This window comes from Aulonocara stuartgranti, assembly GCF_965226115.1.
Source record: "Aulonocara stuartgranti genome assembly, chromosome: 12".
NCBI classification, from domain to species: Eukaryota; Metazoa; Chordata; class Actinopteri; order Cichliformes; family Cichlidae; genus Aulonocara; species Aulonocara stuartgranti.
In genome coordinates, this window is record NC_138948.1 from 13,626,217 (window position 1) to 13,646,537 (window position 20,321).

Here is a 20,321-nt window from a genome sequence, read left to right on the forward strand (position 1 = left end):
AAATGAGCAATGGAGAAATGGACGTGTAAAGTCAAATCCACATTATCTTTAAATTACTTTTGAAGTGTATTAACATTTACTGCTTTATAGCATACAAGTGCCTATTTAAATTACACATTTGTTGTCCTATAGTAAGTAATAAAGACTAGCCAGTCTTTTTTATAGCACTTATTTCCCTTTCCATCCACTTACCGGATGTTCTCATTTGGTACTTTGCCATAAGCTTTGATGGCGCTACATTCTAGCTTGTGCTCTGCCCAGCCTGCACGCTGGCAGGTTCGGTCACAATAATGTGCAAATTTACACTGGCCGCACCGCTGCAGCTTCTCTTGTCTTCGGAAACAGCTGTGGCAAATACGCTCTGCTAGACTGCAGAGGAAGAGAAGAAAGAAAACAAGGATAGGCGTCATAATTTAAAATCTGTAGCACACGCATACGACACTCAGTTATCATTTAAAGAGCAGCACTTGCACCTGCTTTGATAGTTCACTCTTTCATGTTTAACTAAAATTGCACCAATAATAATTAGTGTTCACAGCTTTCATCAGTGAGTTGAAGAAGTACTAAAAACACTAATACAAGTGGACTTTGACCGGAGATTATTTTGACCCATTTAGTTAACTGTTATAAAACTCATAATGATTGCTTGTATGGAAATTAATACTAGGATAATCTGCACTTCTGAGATAGAGAAGAACTGATATTAAGGCAGTCAAGTTTGGCATTGTGTGTTAGAAGCACAATTTTAAAAGTACTGTGCACTTAAATTCTTGTTTAGAGGCTTTTAGAAACATTAAAATGTAATATTTTGAAATTATAATGTAGGCTAATGATGGGTAATAAAGCAAAAATTTGTTTTGCTATTAAGTCTATGATACAGAAGCAGAAACCTCTGACTACAGCTGTCACACAGTCCACCACAAACAACACTGAAAACAAGACATTGTGTAAATGTGGACTTTTCTTCAGATTCTTCCACATAGTTAATGTTATGAGGGTTTGCTTGATAAGGCTGAGTCGCTACAAGTGGCAAGGCACCATACTCTAAGGAAACTGCTTTTATTCCACTAAAATAAGTAAAAATCAGCAGTATAGCTTTCCAAAATATAAAAACACAACGTGCTCTGGTTAATTTCTAATTACAGACTAACAAAAGGCCAGAAAATCCATTATTCACATGTTCAAATATCCCATAAAGACTGCATTTGAAGGCATCCCTATCAATGACCATCCACACCCACAACTTACATCCTCACCTTACCTGTCAAAGACAACAGCTGCAATACTGGCCTCGGAAAAAATTACATCTCCTGCCCAAAACTCCTTTGTTGCCTTTAACCCTCTCCCCTTCCCAGGCGAGTCAAATATTGCCACGGTCTCCATTGTAGGTGCGCCGGATTCTGAGACTCTGGTGAATGGATGATGGTCTGAGTGGATGAGAGAAGACTTAGTGTAGGACCTCCAATCTGTGCCTGTGTTCTTCAGTGACTGTACATTCCTCACCCAAGTTACTAAAATAGCCGAGCACCTCTTGAACTGTACCAACAGATGCAGAAGACGGGTTGGTTGGTGTTTTGTCTCTTTAGTTAAGTGAGAAATTAAAAGTCTTCAGCGGGCAGGCTTGTCAATAAAACCAGTTATCTTTGTGCGAAAGTAACACAACTGAAGCTGGTTGTCATCTGTGAGATGTCTTCAGCTTTTACAATTTGTCACATTTTTTGCTTTACACTGGCAGAAATCCCCTGACCCCTGATGTTGAGTGTTGGTAGACGCCCTCTCCTTGAGGGTTATTTTCGTCCTTCAGTTGTGACTGTCTGTCAGGAGTCAGTTGTGACGTTGAACAGCTGCGAGAAGCTTGACAGGAACAGAGTTGCTCTATCTCACTGCCTCTACTCTGTTCTGGTGCTTTCTCTATCATGCTGTTCCTTTCCTGCGCTCTGTCTCTCTCTAACTGCATGTTATGATGCAACAGAGCAGGAAAACTGTCACTTACACACTGTGAGGTGGGAGGCATCCACCTGCTGAGGGCCCCCTCAAAGAAAGTCAGATCATAAAACTTGAATATCCAGTTAAGGTCTCTGTATACATACACTCTCATGCTTTCATTCACCAAACTGTCACAAAACAGCAGAAAAGTAACACAGCTTTCCCTCCCTGTTTCACTCAGCTGTTCTTTTATGCTCAGATCAGCTGTGAAGCTGTAAAACAGCTGCTGTTCATAAGCAAAGCCCAAGTATAACTCTCTTTATTTCCAGCAGGAGTTTCCCAGAGTGAGCTGAAGTGACCACAAGGATAGCGGAAGTGTTCAGAAGACAGACCACCTGGATGGACAAGAGACAGTTTCTTTAATTTTTCTTTTATCCCCTATCAATTTAGGAAGCCCTCTACTTACTTGGTTCACCCATTCTGGACTCTGGTTTTTAAAGTAGATGCCTGACATCTTGACAAATTTCTGTTATGATATAAACAGGGATCATGAAGAAAATGCATATTTTGCCATCTTGAAAGAAGCATGTGATATCAATGTTCTTCTGCTTATTTACTGTTTTGCAGAACATGGAGTGAGAGCCGACATACCCTGGACAGGCCACCACATATTCACAGCTATAGCCCATTTAAAATCAGTTAACCTAAAGTCTATGTCTTTGGATTGTGGAATGAAGACAGAGAAGGAGAACTCCACAAAGAAAGGCCCCAGTTGGTCTGGTGGATTCAAACCCACAACCTTTTTAACGTGTTAATCATTGCACCATAACCCAACATTAGCAGACAAAAAAAACTGCATATAATTCTTAATTTGACCTCTAAAAATCTAATGTGGACTCTGTATCATCTTCTTCTTCTTTAACAACCTAAAAATGCAGTGTTAAAGTGCTAAAAGTTACATTTTAATGTGTTAATAGTAATCTAAGGAAGTTCATTTGTATCTCACAGGTTATTACCTCTTGTTTGCAAAGATATTAACATGTCTTTATTTTTTCTGGGGTTTGACATTAATGCCTTCTTTTGAGTCAGGTGACCGGTATAACAAAGGAAAAGTAAAGGGAGACAGCAGAGAAATAAAATGCATAAAATTAAGTTAAGTAAACATTAGCGCATCGTGGTGGCCAAAGGAAGAACATGTCTCAGTTGAAAGCAATGGTGCTCTCAGCTTGCAGCTGTATTGCAGCTGCGAGATTGAGTGCAAGTGAAAAAGTAAACACTACTGCCCCCTCATGGAAAATGAAGCAAATACAAGAGCACTGGGATGTTTTTCTTTAGAGATTTGACATTTCAAGGTAAGATTCTACTATCCTGCATGAGTAAGATTGGTAAGTGAGCATATGACATCAAAGGCCAACACTATACTATAAGTATCCGTAGCGCCAACTAACCTAAGTGTCTTAAATTCACTAGATAATTACTTTAGATACTTACTTAATTATTTACTACCTGTACACACATCTACACGTGGTGTGGTAAGCTTGCAGTTGTTGATTAAATTAACTTATTGCCTATTTGTCGGTCACAGCAGGCATTTTAGACAAAGACGCAACCAGTCGTAATAAGGATGTGGTGAATTTATTTAGTGGAGCTTCACCTGCCACAACAAGTCAAGGCATAACATGCAAAAAAGGGAAAAAAAATCAAATTGCTTTCAGGTACACAGAGTGGCCACTTTTTGGAGTTTTGAATTCTCTCTGTATGATTTGTGCCTCCAATCCTCTAGAGGAAGCACTGGGGCTCTTTTTCTAAACATCTGTACCTTTAAGGAGAAGCATGAGCAAGAAAACATAATGTTTTTGACCATTGTGTGAAAATACAGAAAAACAGCTCGTCGGTGAAACTTCTAAACTAAGAAAATTAAGATGAAAAAATTCATATGCATGCACATGCAGACTGCTGGTGGAGTTTGTCAAAACCAAACAAAGGGATGTTCTTTTTTAACTCCACACATAAAAAGCAAATGTCAGCCTAAATGATTCTGTGGCAACTTTTGTGCTAATGTGCAAACAAGCATAATCCAAAACTAGAAGAATTTCAGGCAGGTTCATTCTATTATTCTGATAATATTATACTAATAAGTCTGCAGTTACTTCATTCAGGATGTAACAGAAATCTGGGGATTTATTACCTTATACTGGATATTTGTTAGTTCATGAATGACCAGCATTAATGAATTGTTTTGGGATTCTATATGGAGTTTAGTTAAAAAAAAATTTAGCATTATCTTTCATCGTCAGTTTGTAGAAAGCACAGGAAGCACGGGACGACTGGCCATCCTACCTATCAGGAAAAATATCTTAATCACAAACTCTACTGCTGTGGTTTCAGTAAAACTATTTTATGTCTAATATACATTAGCAATTTTCACCTCTCCTGGTTGTCTCCTGGGTGGAGTACAAGGCAAAAGAAACAACTTAAGGTATTCACGTGAGATAGATAGGGCATAAAATTGCTACTAGTTGGTCTCACTGGGTTAGTGTTATTGTTATTTTTCATGAAGTCTTGCTCTTCGTCCATCTTCTTCCTCTTATCCAATTCAGTATTGCAGGGGGGCTGGTGCCTATCCCATCTGGCATATGGCAAGAGGTAGGGTAGACCCTGGACAAGTCACCAACACACAGAGACAGACATCCATTCACACTCACATTCACATTTAGAGACACCACTTAACCTAACCCTGTCCTCCTGAGAAGGAAAAAAAGGATCTTCCCATTGAACTTGTGTGTGTGTGTGTGTGTGTGTGTGTGTGTGTGTGTGTGTGTGTGTGTGTGTGTGTGTGTGTGTGTTCCTGCCTCTTTGGAGCTCAAAGAGGCCACCCAAATGCATGAGATATCAACAGAAGGCCAGGAATGTCCTCTATTTAGTAGATCAGGACTTATTAAGGTTACTCAGATAATTCAAAAGATATAGGCCAAAAACAAATGTCCATTACAGAGGACATACATGAATGAGCTGGTTCTCAGGAGGCTGTGTTTGGACTTTGGGAAAAAGTCAGAGAACTCAAACAAACATGGGAAGAAAAAAGCCCCACACAGCAAGACCCCAGGCCGGATTTGAACCCAGGGCCACATCACCAAGGTGCCCCAAGTCCTGCTGTATGTCTGTAAATTACAAAAGTGAAAAGATGTAGCCCGGGGCAATTATTTTGGCTGTATGTTTTATTTTAGATGACTCTTATCTAATATCTCTGGTTCTAGTTTGTTCTAGGCACATTTTCCACAATAAACATTACTGCTTTTGATTTACAGCTCACTGCTCTGTTTCTTCACAATCTAATACACTGCATCCCAGGCAGACAGACGAAAATAGTGACTGGCTGGAGATCATAGAGAAGGAAAAGCTGGAGAATCAGATATTTGATTCAGACACTGGTAGATACCAAAACAGAGCAAAAAGAAGCAGACAGAGACAAACCCGCAAATGAATGATCCTTTTGTTCTGCATCATCAGGCTACAGGGCAGCTTCTTATATATGTAACATATAAATATATGGGGAAAGATGTGTCAGTGTTGAGTATGTTGCATTGCCAAAAAAAAAATCACGTGTCCTTTGTTTCATATGCGTTATGATTATGAAGATTAAGCTGACATTTACCATCCATCCATCCATCCATCCATCCGAGGAACTGTCCAGCATATAATACCTCTATAGGTTTTTCCCGGGGGAGAGCACTGGATGAGTGCCAAAAGGGGGCGTTTGTATCGTGCAGCCGGAGGGGCGGGACCAAAGGTGGGTGTGTGTCTCTCAGCTGATGCGCGTATCAACCGACCGACTCCATCATCAGCATCCGACGCTGACAGCGGTCGAAGACAGCATCCTTAATATTACCGAGCCACGGCATCAACGCGGAATAATTCAGAGCCCGACCGACCAGGACTGACGTCTCTGTCTTTTGACATTATTGTTTGTTGGGGCTGCCATCTTACAAAACCGCCAAGCTGCAAAATAGTGAGTAGCCTTTGATGATGGACCGCCAGGATGCTACAATCGGTAAATCAAAGCCACTGCATGATATGTCGTCAATGTCAATGACGATCTGCATTTTAATCTCGATTCATTTTTCCCAGCCAGCGAGGGTCGTGCGCTTGTGTTTTGGCACAGGCCTAGCAAGTAATTGTTTGGGAGCGCAGTCGATTCAGGGCTTGATGCGGATGCTGCTAAAGCCGCCCTTGCCGCCCAGGGATGCAGAGAAAACGGAGAGAGGGAGTCGTGAGGGGAGGGGAATGAGGCAGAGCAGCAGACAGATAGGCAGTGTATTTTACTACTACTACTATTCACCCAAGTGGAAGTAAACCTCTAGTAAATGGCCTGAGAAAGGGAAGTGCATTGCTTGACTGCGCCCTTATCTATCTATCTATCGATCGATCGATCTTTCTACTGTATGATTTTGGTTGATGTAAAAATATCCTGAATCCTACTTTGCGATTCAGAGTAGTGGGTGGCTGCAGATTATACACATATAAACATAGCTTATGTAGGCCATATCAAGGCTTCTGTGTTCTTATCCTTCTCTACAGAGTATATGCTCCTCAGAGTTCCCTGTTTATTTGGCAAACCAAGCTAAAAAATGAATGCACTCTGTTATATCAGTTTTGTGATATATTCTGCTTTCTTAGATTCAGTTTTAGATGTTGGTTCGGTTTTGTGGCTGGTTTTGTTTTCAGGGTTGTTGAATTTTATCTTTGGCCTGTACTAGACAAAATAAGTAAACTGCTAACAGGCCACAAAGAGATTCAAGTGGCACTCACCCATGGTCCCAGGTTGGACTCAGATGGTAATGTTGTTATGTTTAGCATTAGGGTTTCCACTGAGAGATGTGTGTAACATGTAGTCTTCTTTCGCCGAAAGGGACTCATAAAATGAATAGAAACCACAATCATTGCAGTGCAGTTCAGGTCACTTCAAAATAACATCTTTCATATATGTGCTTTTCTTAAAACTGTTTTAGAGACATGTCAATTCCACTTTATGGTAATTTCATTATAGTTTGTGTTGCTGCTGAATTGTACACCATCGCCCTTCTTTTATTGTAGAAATAGTAGAAACTGACTGTGACTACAGTAAATGGGAAGGGTATTTACAGGCCTCTCTGATAGACTGGAGTCCTAATTGCATAACATGCAAAAAAGAAAAAAAAAACACATTTACCTTGGAGTATTTAAGATGTATTATTGGTGGATGATTGCAAATAAATTTGCTGTTAATCAAATATTCAACAGCCTGAGCTGTTGCACTGTTTGCCCGGTGGATAAACCAGGCTTAAGTATAGTGATGTAGGTCCGCAGAAGTAAAAACTACATCTTCTACAATGATGCAAAGTTATTCCAGAGCTGATATCCAACTGCTTTAATTGGGTGTACCTAATAAACTGGCCACATTAACAGGAATACACTTTGTGCAAAGTTTACACAGTCCTGCAATAAGAACATTTTTGCAGCAGTTTTGATGTTGAGATTCCAAAATAAAGATGTTGGAGATAAGTTGACAAGTGGTGATATTTGTGTTGGTTTGTGCCACACTACAGATGTTCTCAATGTTCTCAACAGGTCCTTTTCCTGTTTACATGCTCCAAAATGTACTGAGCATAACATCATTAGCTTTATACCCAATGAATTCCATATAAGCCCAGTTTGGATGCTGTGATTTTTCTCAGATGCCCACTATAGAAAATAACCTTCTATACAATGCACTGGTTACCATCTATATGTGTGATTAGTGTTTACAGTATTTCTACACAGCTCCACCCTAAACCCACTCTATCTGGATTTCTGTGATTCCTGGTGTTTCATTTCTATCACAGTTGCTTAGAAAGAGGTCTGACAGGAAAGTATAATAGACCACAAACATCATCACATGTACATGTCAAGTTCTTTTATAGTTTTTTTTAATGGGTTAAGTGAGATGTTGTTTTATGTTGCAATATTGTTCCATTATTTTTATACATTGTGTAGGAGTGATGTCTGAGGAGGAAGCAAAGGGAAAAAATCAGGGAATGAAACTACATCTATCTGATGCAAAGCAAACAAAAAAGAATAATTGTGAGCTTTCCTCAAAAAAAGAGGCTGTGATTGTTGCAGGGCTGGGTTTTTTTTGCACTGTATTCCTGGATTTGTGACCATAGAAAAAGGGAAAACAAACAAGCTAACAAAACAAACAAACAATAGACACATACCCTCATCCTCCAGCTCAGTGATGCTAATGGACACCAAATCTGCATAGTCCGTGTTTTGTATTGGACTGGTATAAGTGACCTGTTCACACTATATCTTATAACTTATGAACATAAACAAAAAAGTCTGAAATTAGTTTGAGAATTTTCACTTTTACTTAGAACATGTTTACAGAGATTAGTGTTGTGATTTCATCATCAAGCTGGAGAAAGTCTTATTTTTATGTTTTATTTTTTCCCTCACTATGCACAGAGTTGTCCAGACTTATCTATCTGACCCTTTTCATTTTTATCATGGTGGGAGGACCACGCTGCCCCTGTATGTGGGCTGGAATCTCTTCTGCAGTTGTTATTGTATAACTAGTCATTATGCAATTACAATATTGTATAACTCCTTTCGTTTTTCTGTGTTCCTCTAGTGTGTGTGCCCCCACTACCTGCATTAGGTTGTGATGACCCACACTACTTCCAAATGTATCTGTGACCCTCCCCAATCCTGACTCCTAACCTCTAATCCTGACCTTTGACCCCCACTATGGGCAGTGTTGGCAGTGGGGTGGCAGGAGAGCAGGAGTTTGCCATGAAGTCTGTGGGCACGAGGACCACCCTGCCCCGAGCACCTCCTCTCTCTCGCCGTTGCCCTGCTGATCGCAGCTGCAGCGCAGAGCGGCTGCCACGCCCCCCGGCGACTATATCAGACGGGACGGCCTCTAGCGATGAACGAGGGAGTGTTAGTATCGGGACTGGGACCTGTACCGGGACTGACCGACCCACCGAAACAGCCTCCTCCACCAACACTGAATGCACCATGACAGCCCCGTCCAACAACAACCAGTTGGACTGTGGCAACGGAGCGGGCAGGAGGGAGTGGGAGAGGCAGCGTGAGAGGGGGAGAGACAGGGACCGGGACCGAGACTGGGACCGGGAGAGGTTAGAGAGGGAACGAGAGAGGGAGAGGAACCGGGAGAGGGAGCGGGAAAGAGTGGAGAGGGAGAGGCTGGAACGTGAGAGGGAACGCGAGAGGGAGCGAGCCAGAGAGCGGGAACGAGAGAGGATTGAAAGGGAGAAGATAGAAAGGGAGAGAGAGCGCGAGAGAGAGAGGGAGAGGGAGCGAGAAAGAGAGAGGCTGGAGAACGAGAGGATGGAAAGAGAGCGAGAGAGGGAAATGCAGGCTGCAGGTTTAGATGTTTGTGGGAACATTGTGGGTCGAGGGGCCAGTGAGAAGAGCAGTGTTGGGATGAGCCAACACCAGCACAGAGAGATGGCAGCCGTCAGAGCCGACAGCGAGAACAATCCAGCCGGCCATAACCACAACCCTCCAAACCACAACCCGCCCAAGATCATGCCTGTGTCAGGAAAACTTGAACAGGTACTTCACACACAGCAGGTCAGCACCTTCAGAGAGGGATTCAAAACAAATCTATTGGGTTACAAGTTAGCAAGAACGGGAAATTATATTTATTTTTGTGACTCTTCTGGAGCTTTTTCCCCCAGAACATTTGTGCATTTCACACAGCTTTAAATTGTTAGCCGAATGTAAATTATTGCAATGAATCACTCTGAGGAGAAAGTTTTAAACACCACTGATTTACATGATACTCTTATATTAAGACTATAAAACATTAGATTTCATTTTTTCCAAGTATGTTTTAACTCAAACTTCCTTTTTTTTCTCATTATTTTATTAAGAAACAGTGTAAACAGTTCATCTTTTCTATGTTGTTTTCCAAAATCTTCAGAATAAAGCACCATCTTTCCACAAACTGTTTCTTTGCTGAGGTTTTTGTGGAGAGCTACTAACACAAAGCAATTTTTTTTTTTTAAAGATGGCAACTTTATTTGGATGTCAAAGATTATTGAAGCTGTATATTAACGTTCACACGCAATAACTTTTAAAAAGCATGAGCTCTGTAAAATGATCTCGTGTTTTTCGTGAGATCTGCTTAGGCTGCTGCCCCCATGACCTGGTCCCGGATAAGCGGAAGATGATGGATGGATGGAGATCTGTAAAAACAGATAGTTATAGTAACCATCAAAAACATATACTTGAGGAATATAATGCATGCCACGTGAAAAATGAGTATTAGTAGGAAGAAATAAATTCAAAAACTATTGTTTTAAGTGGTTTTAAATACATAAAACTTTACATAATATCAGGTTCAGCATTCAAATACATAATATCATCATTTTATTGCTGAAATTTGTACTTTGTTTTACTTTTGTCTGTAAACTGTAGCTCATATGGCTCACATTTTTTTTGACTGTCATTCTTCTGTCCCTCTTCTTGTCTTTCACAGGCAATGCAGAACAACTCAGGCCTTGTGCGTCCTTCTGCATTCAAGCCAGTGGTGCCCAAGAGCTTCCACTCCATGCAGAATCTGGTAGGCCAGGCAGGAGGGGCTGGAAATGAGGGAAAGCATGAGGGAAGGAGTGAAGGGTTCAGCGAGGGCAGAGTAGGCAGGAGAGGCAGGGATGGAGGAGGAGGTGAGTCAGGAGAGGTCCCAGAAGCCCTGCTCCTTGATCAGGACAGCCCAGTGAGGGTTAGCAGAAGTGATGGAGGGGGAACTGGTAATGAAGTGGTTCAGGGAGGCATGTCCGATTCAGGGAGAAACTCCCTGACCAGTCTGCCCACCTACACGGGCTCAGGGTCTGGTTGTGGACCCCCAGCAGTCCTGGGGCCTCTCAGTGCTTCTACCAGCCACATCAACAGATTGGGCATGGTTGGAGCCGCTGCAGGCCTAGAGAAGCTGGAGAAGCCTGGCTACCAGGTGCAGCCATCATCCATGCTTGCTTTGTCTAAGACTAAATGGGCCCTGCTCTTATCATATTTGATGTACCGTGATGTGTTTCTCACCTTCAGAATGGGATCAGCGCCTCAGACAGCGGCCGGTCCTCCTCAGGAAAGAGCTCTTCGTCCTATCAGAGGCTGAGCCACCTGAGTGACGCTCCAGCACCTCTACGCCCCTCTCCCTCCTCGGATGACATCATCCAGGACCTCGAGGATCGCTTGTGGGAGAAAGAGCAAGAGGTCAGAGCCCGCTCAAAAATATCTGACACATGTTAGCATTTAAAGGGCCATTTCACCTCAGACATGAGTTTGTTTTGATTTACATTCTCAGATTTCTTTTCCAAAAGGGCTACCACACCAGTACATTTGAGATTAATGACATTTGAATTTTTGTACACAGAACATTGTAATTAAAAACATAGAGAAAAGACGTGAGATCATTCCTTTGCTTTAATCAAATGTGACTTAGGTTGGCCCATTGTATTTGGATGAAACTAAACTGTATCATTCCCAAACTGTTAATAATTATTATTATTATTATTTACCCTATAAATAATGTGATATAATTGATGCAACAATGTGAACATGGCCACATAGGTGAAAATTGTAAAGATTAAGATTTGGATTTGCTTTAAACACCTGAGAATTAAATCTGTCACATTTTACAAATACTACATTCCTCACACATAAAGTTTACTGCCTTCCTACAGTCTGATAGAGTTTCCACTTCCATATGCTGCTTTCCTTTCATCAGGTGCAGCATATGCGCAGAAACCTGGACCAAAGTGAGGCAGCGATCATTCAGGTGTTTGAGGAGAAGCAACGTGTCTGGGAGCGACAGATGGATGAGCTGAGACAAAACTATGCCTCACGTCTGCAGCAGGTGACTTCATTGCAAACTTTCATGCAAAATAATGTTAAGGTGCATTTGCACTTTGTTTTCTTTACTCCAAACGAAAATGATGGAAAGTTTATTAAAGAAATTCTCTGTCAGATTAGTAAGACTACAGAAATTGCATTATATGAAAATGTATTAGGATAGGTTCAAGTGATGGTTATAAAAGAATTTCTATTACAGTTTAAAAACCTTTAGAAAAGCTACATGTGAAGTAGATGTAAGCTTTTAAATGGTTAATATGGCACTCAAGAAATAAGAAAATATAGCTAAAATCCAGTATATTATAAAAAGCATTTAAACACTATACATGTTCTAAACTTTCATAGCTTAATGTATCAGCGTATGTTATTAACTTGTCTAATCATACACTGGTCTTCCAAGTGTAGATATGTTCAAAGCTTGCATTTTCATCTGCAGGTTACCCGTCGTGCTCAGCGTTCCCAGACTGCCCTGCAGGCCCAGATAACCCGTCTGTCCCAGGACAAAAGGAGGCTCCAGGAGGAGATGGCGGCTCTGTTGGCCCAGAGAGAGGAGCTGGAGAGAAAATGTTTGGATTACAGGAAGGAGCAGGCTGACATCTTGCCTCGTCTGGAGGAGACCAAATGGGAGGTGAGATGCGAGGACATGTCGAGATGTTGGGATTGATGAGTACTCAGAATATGTGCATGTGCGTGGGAAATTAACTTTGCTGTGTAATTTTAAAAGTGGTCAAACAGGTTGTGATTCTTTATTTAAAAAATAAGACTTTTTTCTGAAGGAAAAGCACATGTTGACGCCTTGTGTTTGATTTTAAAAGAGGGATTATTGCTTATTCTGTGAAAATCTACTTAAGTGATCTACATAGAATATTGACTTATCAAATTATTATTTTTAAACTACTGGGTGAGGTGATAAGAAAGAAAACTGTCGCCAAATATGTTCAAAGTATGAAGGTCACAAATATTTTGTCCCCAAACTGAAATGAAAAATGGTTCAACCTGTTGCAAAAGAACCAAGGAAACCTTCATATAATAGTAACTGAGCACCAAGATAAAGGCATATCGCAGCCTGAATACAACATTTTTATCAGTGAAAGTTTACCAAAAGGCATTTTGACCAGTCTCAATAATTTAAAAGGAATACCTTTTGGACAGCTAAGACAAATTAAGGTCCTTGGATTAAGTCACATTAGCTGTAAAAGTCCCCACTATGCTGATTTATAAGTTGTGTGATGAGGTGTCTTGATGAACACGAAATCAGAGTTGTCAATCACAGATCATGGCTTCATCAAACAGTGCTGCTCTCCAGAGACCTGGTATGAGTCTTGATCTTTATGGAAAACAGTGTAAAGTTACAGTTTGGAGAAGGTACAGCTGAACTTCAGAGCAGTTTTCTCAGACAGTCAAACCATCAGATAGTAAGTATGGAACGCCCATTAAGTGCCACAGAAAGCATTTGATTGGACAGTTAATCTCAAAAGGGTGCAGTACACTCTGTTAGGTTAAAGGTTTCAGTATTTTTGGCGATGCTATTTTGCAATGCAAGTGCTGATGCAGAGGTGTTTTAAGTTCTGTTTATATTTGTTTGTCGGTTAGCAGGACTACATCAAAAACCAAAAGTCATTAAAGTTAGAAAATTGGACCACAGCACTTTCTTGTATTAGTTCAAATAAATGTTTACACAGAAAATCAAATGCGGGACGTCTTTTTCTTTTTTTTAATTGAAGTTTTGCATGTATGCAATCTGTCTGTATGAAATGAGATAGGGAGCACATTTACAAAATACCTCTCACTGTCTAACCTTCCTGTGGCAGGTGTGCCAGAAAGCAGGAGAGATCTCCTTGCTGAAGCAGCAGCTGAGGGAAAGTCAGGCTGAAGTGACCCAGCGAGCTGGAGAGATGGTGGCCCTGAGAGGCCAGCTAAAGGAGCTCAATGCCCAGCTGAGGGAACGGGAGGAGGTCATGCTGGGCCTGAAGGACTCCTACAGCAGCAAGAGTGTGGAGCTGGAGAAGTGTGAGGGAGAGCTGAGGAGGACTCTGTCTGAGGTAGGTTTTCAGTCACACCTGAGGACTAAACAATAACGATTACAAATAACAGAAAGCAAAATCATATGAATACTTTATATTAGATTAGATTAGATTAAACTTTATTAATCCCTCGGGTGGGTTCCTCCAGGAAATTCAGTTTCCAGTAGCACAGCACCGACAGAAGTTGCATGTTACAGATACAATAAGGGGAATGAGAGTAAGGATATAAGCATAAATATACCATATATACATATATAAATACAGAATATATAATATGGATAAATAGGATTGCACATTTGAGTGAATATATTGCACAGTGATTATTGCAAATGGTAAATGGCCTGTATTTGTATAGCGCTTTACTTAGTCCCTACGGACCCCAAAGTGCTTTACACTACATTCAGTCATCCACCCATTCACACACACATTCACACACTGGTGATGGCAAGCTACATTACCATCAAGTCGAATATAAGAAAAAAATATTGCAAATATTGCACAGTGTAAAAAAACACTACAGCTGAGATGTTCCTGCCCTCCTTTGTCCCCCTGTTACCCCTCCAGTGAGGAGTTAAACAGTCTGACTGTGTGACAAAGGAGTTTTTAAGTCTGTTGCTTTTTGACTTTCTGGAGAAGCAACCTGTCGCTGAATAGGCTCCTCTGATTGTTTACGACCGTGTGCAGAGGATGCCCAGCATTGTCCATAATGTCCAGCAGTTTCTTTAATGTCCTTTTCTCTGCCACTGTCACCAGAGTATATAAACATATAAATCAATCATTCATTAATATATTACATAAAAAATAATAGTAGCTGATTAAACTGAATTGGTCTCATAAAATATGCCATAGCTTCCCCTGTATAAAAAATTCAGCACAGTCATATTTAATATATTAGTTGCAATATGTTCGTAAGGGTTTGTAATTGAATTAATGAGTCCAACACTGGTTCAGTGTACCTGCTGAAGCTCTGAATCAACAGACACCAAACAGCACAGATGGATATTCAGAATTTTATGCACATAAATGTAATCAAGATTCAAGATTACTGAATCAAGATTCACTTAATCTCAGACAAGATATCAAACTACAGATGAAAGTTCGTCTATGCGGCTAAATATATTTACAAGATAAATTTAAGTGTTCATTTTAATTAATATGTATTGCATTCTCTATATAAATATAAACATATATATAAACAATAAGCAAAATGTCATAATTACAGGCCTAAAGATCATTATCCAGGCCTTTGATAACATACTTCCCATTCTTTACATTTACTGCCATCATTATGTGATGCCAGCATGAGCTTTCTATGTTACTGTAAAATAATAATAAAACATTATCTCATGACCCGTGGCCCACTTGTTTGGTGCAGGTTGAAAATTAAGACAATCGAAGCCCAGATTTTGCATTTGGTGGAGACAGCTGGCTGCTTCAGGGTCCACAAAAAGTGCAACACGGTGCCGCTCGCACTCCGAAGCAGTCGGGAAACAATTTACAACAAGTGAGATTGCCGGATTGGGATGTTTACCACCAAATCTAGATTGTTGTGTGTTTAATCCTCAAAATCCTTTGGAGGGATTTCAAAAACTTGGCAAGGAGACTAGGACAAATTGGGGATTGGGCAACATTATATATAACAGCTGCAACATTTTTTTCCTTTTGTGCTGAATGAGCTCGTAATCAGCTTACACACATAGAGTAAAATGTCTGTGTACCTTGGTTATTTTTTAGTTAAGGAGGCGTGTTTACATTTTTTTGAAATAAAACATATACATGTGTCCTATGCTAAAGCACACATAGATTGAGTTCAAATAAGGTTTCCTATAATAGCTGTTACCTTTTCCTTTCTGCAGGTAACCATCCTTAGAGAGAAGCTGGGTGTATTTGAAGCGGAGGTGCTAAGTTTAAAACGGGCTCTGAGTGAAGTGAGCAGAGGGGCAGAAGTTGTTGTGAGCCCTAACTTGGCTGCTGCAGGGCTGCTGCCTCCATGGGGAGGTGTCCACTGCCCACGAAACCCAAATGAGCCCTCAACAAACTCCCTCACCCCCACGTCTGACACCCTGCTAAGCCTTCAGAGTGATGAAGCCAAAGCCCAAAGGCAGGAAGCTCAGAGACAAGAGAGGCAACAACGCGAAGAAGCTCAGTGGCGTGACGTGCAGCAACGGCAAGACCCGCACGTTCCGCAGGACCTTCAGATGCGTCAGGATGCCCAAATCCGACCAGAGGCCCAACTCCGCCAGGAGGCACAGCTGCGCCAAGAGGCTCACCTGCGTCATGAAGCCCAGATCCGTCAAGAGGTCCAACTACGCCAAGAAGCGCAGCTGCGTCAAGAAGCGCAGCTCCGTCAGGAGGCCCAACTTCGTCATGAGGCTCAAATGCGTCAAGAGGCCCAGCTACGTCACGAGTCCCAACTCTGCCAGGATGGTCACCAGCCACAGAGGGTCCAGGAGGGTCACTGGGATGAAGCGGGGGAGCTGCGTAGGCAGCTAGAGCAGTTGCAGGCTGCATTACGGCTGGAGCGACAGCAACGGGAACGTCAGGCCCTCAACTTCGACCAGGAGCGCCACACCTGGCAGGATGAGAAGGAGCGGGTTTTGAAATACCAGGCACAGCTGCAGCTCAGCTATGTGGAAACACTGCAGAAGAACCAGGCCTTGGAAAAACGTATGAGCCAGCTGGGAGCTAAACAAACCACAACCACCACCACCACCACTGTTACCACTATCACAACTACTTCCCCCACCTCCTCTAATTCTCCACCTCCGCCGCCACCAGCTCTCTCATCTCTGTCTCCTCAGCCTCTGCCGTCTCTCTCTGGCCCTATCGCCCTCACCCTCTCTCCACCTTGTGAAGACCAAAAGGGCCCTCCTTCCCTCCACCAGCTTGCGCCTCCCTGGGCAGGACCCTCACGCCTGGAGAGGATCGAGTCAACTGAGATATAGAGACACCTCCATGGAGGAAATTCTCCATTTCGCACCATTCACAGTGACCAAGGCCTCTCACACAAAGCCACTTCAGCATACAGTAGAAAAACAATTCAGTCTACAATAGAATAAACCAGTACAGTCTGACATACTTTTCAAAGCAACCATAGACACAAAGCAGCAACAGGAGCCGACTGTTAAAATGCAACAAGAACAAAGTCATCTCAACAGGATCTTAACAACACGAATCATTATCGATGATATTTTCAAGCTCCTAAGCAGCCTTTCTATCACTAGTTGCTAATTGCAGCATCCAACATAATCAGTGTCCATGAAAAGTGTGCCACGCTAACGGATGGCAGCAAAACAAAATATTAAATGACGGTGTTTAGATTACAGCGCTAAAACACGAGTCATTTAATGCCAATGCTAGAAAAGGACCAAGACAATCAGGGATATTGTCAGAAACGATCAACAGGAATATAATGTGGTATTTATTCATTGTAAGTCTGTGTCACTGGTTATGTAAAAGTAGAATTAGTGGTCAGAGTGTGTGATGTTAACATTTTTGGCCAGAGAGCGCCTTACTCCAGTCTTTCCAGCATGTGTATGCTGGGAACAGTTAGTGGTGGGGGGGGGGGGGGGGAATCAAGTGTGATGATTTCAGCGCTTTAATCGCGACATTAATTATCAGCAAACCAGTCAAACAGAAGTGTGGCTGGACTATTTAATTTGTAATCCCAGCAGTTAGTAACGTCAGCGGTCTCGCAGACTGATTCAGTTTATTTCAAGTCATTTCATGCACAGGGTCCAACACACATGGCCCATTTAAACACATTATTAAGACCAACAGAGTTTATATTTTCTACAAATTGAATTTAAATAGATATGTTTAGCAGATAATCAGCCCCAAATGCAGGCAGAACAGGTTTCAGGACACAGGAGAACGTGGTTCACCTTCGCTCCAGTATTCCTGCGGTGACTAACAATGAACACCAGGGGTCACTGGAGAGCTTTCACCGCTCTGCTAGCAGATGATGTGAATGGAAGCACACAATTTGAATTTGGTTATTATGATAATTGTGTCATTCACAGCCAAGACATCTGTCAAAGCAGTACTTATCCCCAAAGTTAAAATTTTTATAGAATGTATGATAATCTAGAAAGAAATACTTATAATAGTTATAGATTGTACATTTTTGTGTACGAGAGAAAGCGAGAGCGTGTGCGAGCGAGTGCGTGCATGTGTGTAAACATATGAAAGGCTTCAGCTTATGAGATTGAGGATAGAGGGACTAGTGGCAATAGAGCAAGTGAAGATATAATATAAGCAAAGGGGGATTTTCTCTACAGTAACATGTACATCAAAGCTTGTGAGACTTACATTTCAAACTGAGGAGGTGTGTTTATGCTGGAAAGTCTTACTTTCTTCTGTATATTTCGTTTCGATAAAGCAGGGGATAAGGAAGTGAAAAAAAATCAGACGAGTGGAGAGTCTGCCCCTTTAAAGGGAGAATTCAGGCTAACTGCACTATGTAGTTTCCTACACACAAGTTATGATGTACAGTAGACTCAGATGTGAATATCATGGCTTTTATATGTGTTGTTATGCCAGCATACAAAGATGTTGCTCAAGAATATTAACTTATCTCTAAGGTATTATATAGTATTATCATCTTTATTACTGTTATTATATTATGGTGAACTGACAGAGAAAAAAATATGTGCCATTTGAGCTTTCCTTTATGTGGTTTTTGTTTTTGTTTGTTTTTTAACTGTGTAGATAGCCTATCGGCCTACCATGATGGTGCAATCATAGCAACCCTGTCCAAAAATGATGTTCCTTTTTGATGTAGGTGATAAATGTAGTTACAGTATTGCATTGTTTAGAGAACAAAATGCCACCGATTTTATACATATTTCCAATTTATTGTTTGCATTTATGTTACTAGTACTGCTCTGGCTTGATTCAAACCCACCTCTTTGTTAAATTCAGCAGAACTAATAAAGATATGTGAATAATTCAACCCTTTTAGTTCTTCAGTTGTTCTTATGTTTAAGACTAAACATTTGACTCTGGAAATCAAGTTTGAAAAATCTGACCAAAAGAAATATTTTTATATAATGATATAATGATATATGAAATAATTATTATTACGCTCTGAGTTAGCACCTCAGAGCAAAAAGGCTGTGTGTTTAAATTCAAATTTATCAGGATAAATTTGTATGTGCTCTCTGTCCCTCATTCTGGGTACCCCTGTTTACATCACCATCCACATATATGTATGTTCTAAATTGGCCATAGGTGTGGATGTGAACATAAGCTAGTGTCTGTCTCGCGCCCCAAAGAAAGCTGCTGTCGAGACAGATGATGGGTGGATGGAAGTTGTTACATTGTCTCTTAAAGCAGTGGTTTCCCATTCATTCCCCTCAGATTATTTACAAAGTAGAAGGAGATCAAAAAAAATATCAGTCATTTTTTTTCTTTATACTTCTAAAAACCTCTAAAAAGCATTCAACTTACCGGCCACTTTGTCAGACACACCTGCAATTTAGGCATGCAGGTGCATCCTGAAGATTAAACTGTCCATCAGAATAGGGAAGAAAGGTGACTGAAGTTTGTTGTTTGTAGTAGTCGATCTGGTCTGCCTCCTGCAAAACCTGCTGGGCAACTGCGATTTGCCCACACAAACATCTCTACGGTTTACAGAAAATGGTCTGTAAATCAACCATTCTAAGTAGAAATGCCTTGTGCCAAAGGTCAGAGGAGAATGGCCAGACTGTCTGAAGATAAGAGGAAGGAAACAGCAACTCCAATAACTACTTGTTACAACCAAGGTATACAGAAAAGCATGTCTGAATGCACAATTATCCTTGAAGCAGGTGGAGTACAGCAGCAGAAGACCACAAGTATAACTCATGTGAGCTAAGACTCACCAAAATTCAGTGACAAAAGATTGTAAACTGTTGCCTGGTCAGATGAGTCTCAGTTTCTGCTGTGAATTGTAGATGGTAGAGTCTAGATTTTGTAAACAAGCTAAACATTCTGCCTTGTATCAAATGTTGAGTATTGTTGCAGATTGTGTCCATCCCTTTATCACCACAATGTACCCATTTTCTGATAGCTGCTTTCAGCAGGATAACTACACAAAGCACATCTCATGTCAAATTGGTTTCTTGAACATGACAATGAGTTCCCTGTACTCAAATGGCCTCAGCAGTCACCAGATGTCAATCCACCTTTGGAATGTGGTGGAATGGGAGATTCACACCAAAGCTGTGGTTCCTGCAGTAATTGCATGATGCCATCATATCATTATGGTCCAAAATCTCTGAGGAATGTTTCCAGCACCTTGTTGAAGCTATACTTTGAAGAATTTCTGCAGTTCTGAAGGCAAAAGGGGGTCCAACCCAATGTTAGCAAAGTGTACCTAATAATATGGCCAGTTAGTATACATTACAGTAAGGCAGTGCATTAATTCGCAGGCTTATTTTTTGTATGTAAGATCTAAATCTGCAACATAAAGCAGACAGCAACTGTCACAGT

General features: G+C 41.2%; 2 protein-coding genes across 7 annotated transcripts in view; one reads left to right on the plus strand and one right to left on the minus strand.

Annotated features, from left to right (window-relative positions):
* The window catches only part of smyd1b (SET and MYND domain containing 1b), a 432,389-nt gene that overhangs the window by 3,892 nt on the left and 408,176 nt on the right, over positions 1 to 20,321 (minus strand). For both annotated transcript variants that reach the window (XM_082553441.1, XM_082553442.1), the window contains exons 2-3: positions 1,262 to 1,427; positions 193 to 369 (exon numbers count right to left, since the gene is read on the minus strand). In XM_082553441.1, the coding sequence (XP_082409567.1) occupies positions 193 to 369; positions 1,262 to 1,427 (343 nt within the window). The remainder of the gene's footprint in view (positions 1 to 192; positions 370 to 1,261; positions 1,428 to 20,321) is intronic.
* On the plus strand, positions 5,748 to 18,801 carry lzts3b (leucine zipper, putative tumor suppressor family member 3b). 5 transcript variants are annotated; one of them, XM_082554805.1, is made up of 8 exons: positions 5,748 to 5,977; positions 8,576 to 9,525; positions 10,454 to 10,924; positions 11,017 to 11,184; positions 11,699 to 11,827; positions 12,260 to 12,451; positions 13,635 to 13,865; positions 15,704 to 18,801. In XM_082554805.1, exons 2-8 carry the CDS (start codon positions 8,692 to 8,694, stop codon positions 16,790 to 16,792), a joined length of 3,114 nt encoding a protein of 1,037 aa, XP_082410931.1. In that variant the 5' UTR covers positions 5,748 to 5,977; positions 8,576 to 8,691; the 3' UTR covers positions 16,793 to 18,801. The 5 variants fall into 5 exon arrangements, with proteins under 5 accessions (XP_082410931.1, XP_082410935.1, XP_082410933.1 ...); XM_082554809.1 differs by having other exon boundaries at positions 10,454 to 10,537; XM_082554807.1 differs by having other exon boundaries at positions 8,700 to 9,525.

Excerpts from the sequence above, each read along its gene's own strand:
- lzts3b (XM_082554805.1), top strand. The coding sequence starts at position 8,692 with ATGGGCAGTGTTGGCAGTGGGGTGGCAGGAGAGCAGGAGTTTGCCATG. Across the intron at positions 9,526-10,453 it reads TGTCAGGAAAACTTGAACAG|GCAATGCAGAACAACTCAGG; the intron begins GTACTTCACACA and ends TGTCTTTCACAG. Across the intron at positions 12,452-13,634 it reads TGGAGGAGACCAAATGGGAG|GTGTGCCAGAAAGCAGGAGA; the intron begins GTGAGATGCGAG and ends TTCCTGTGGCAG.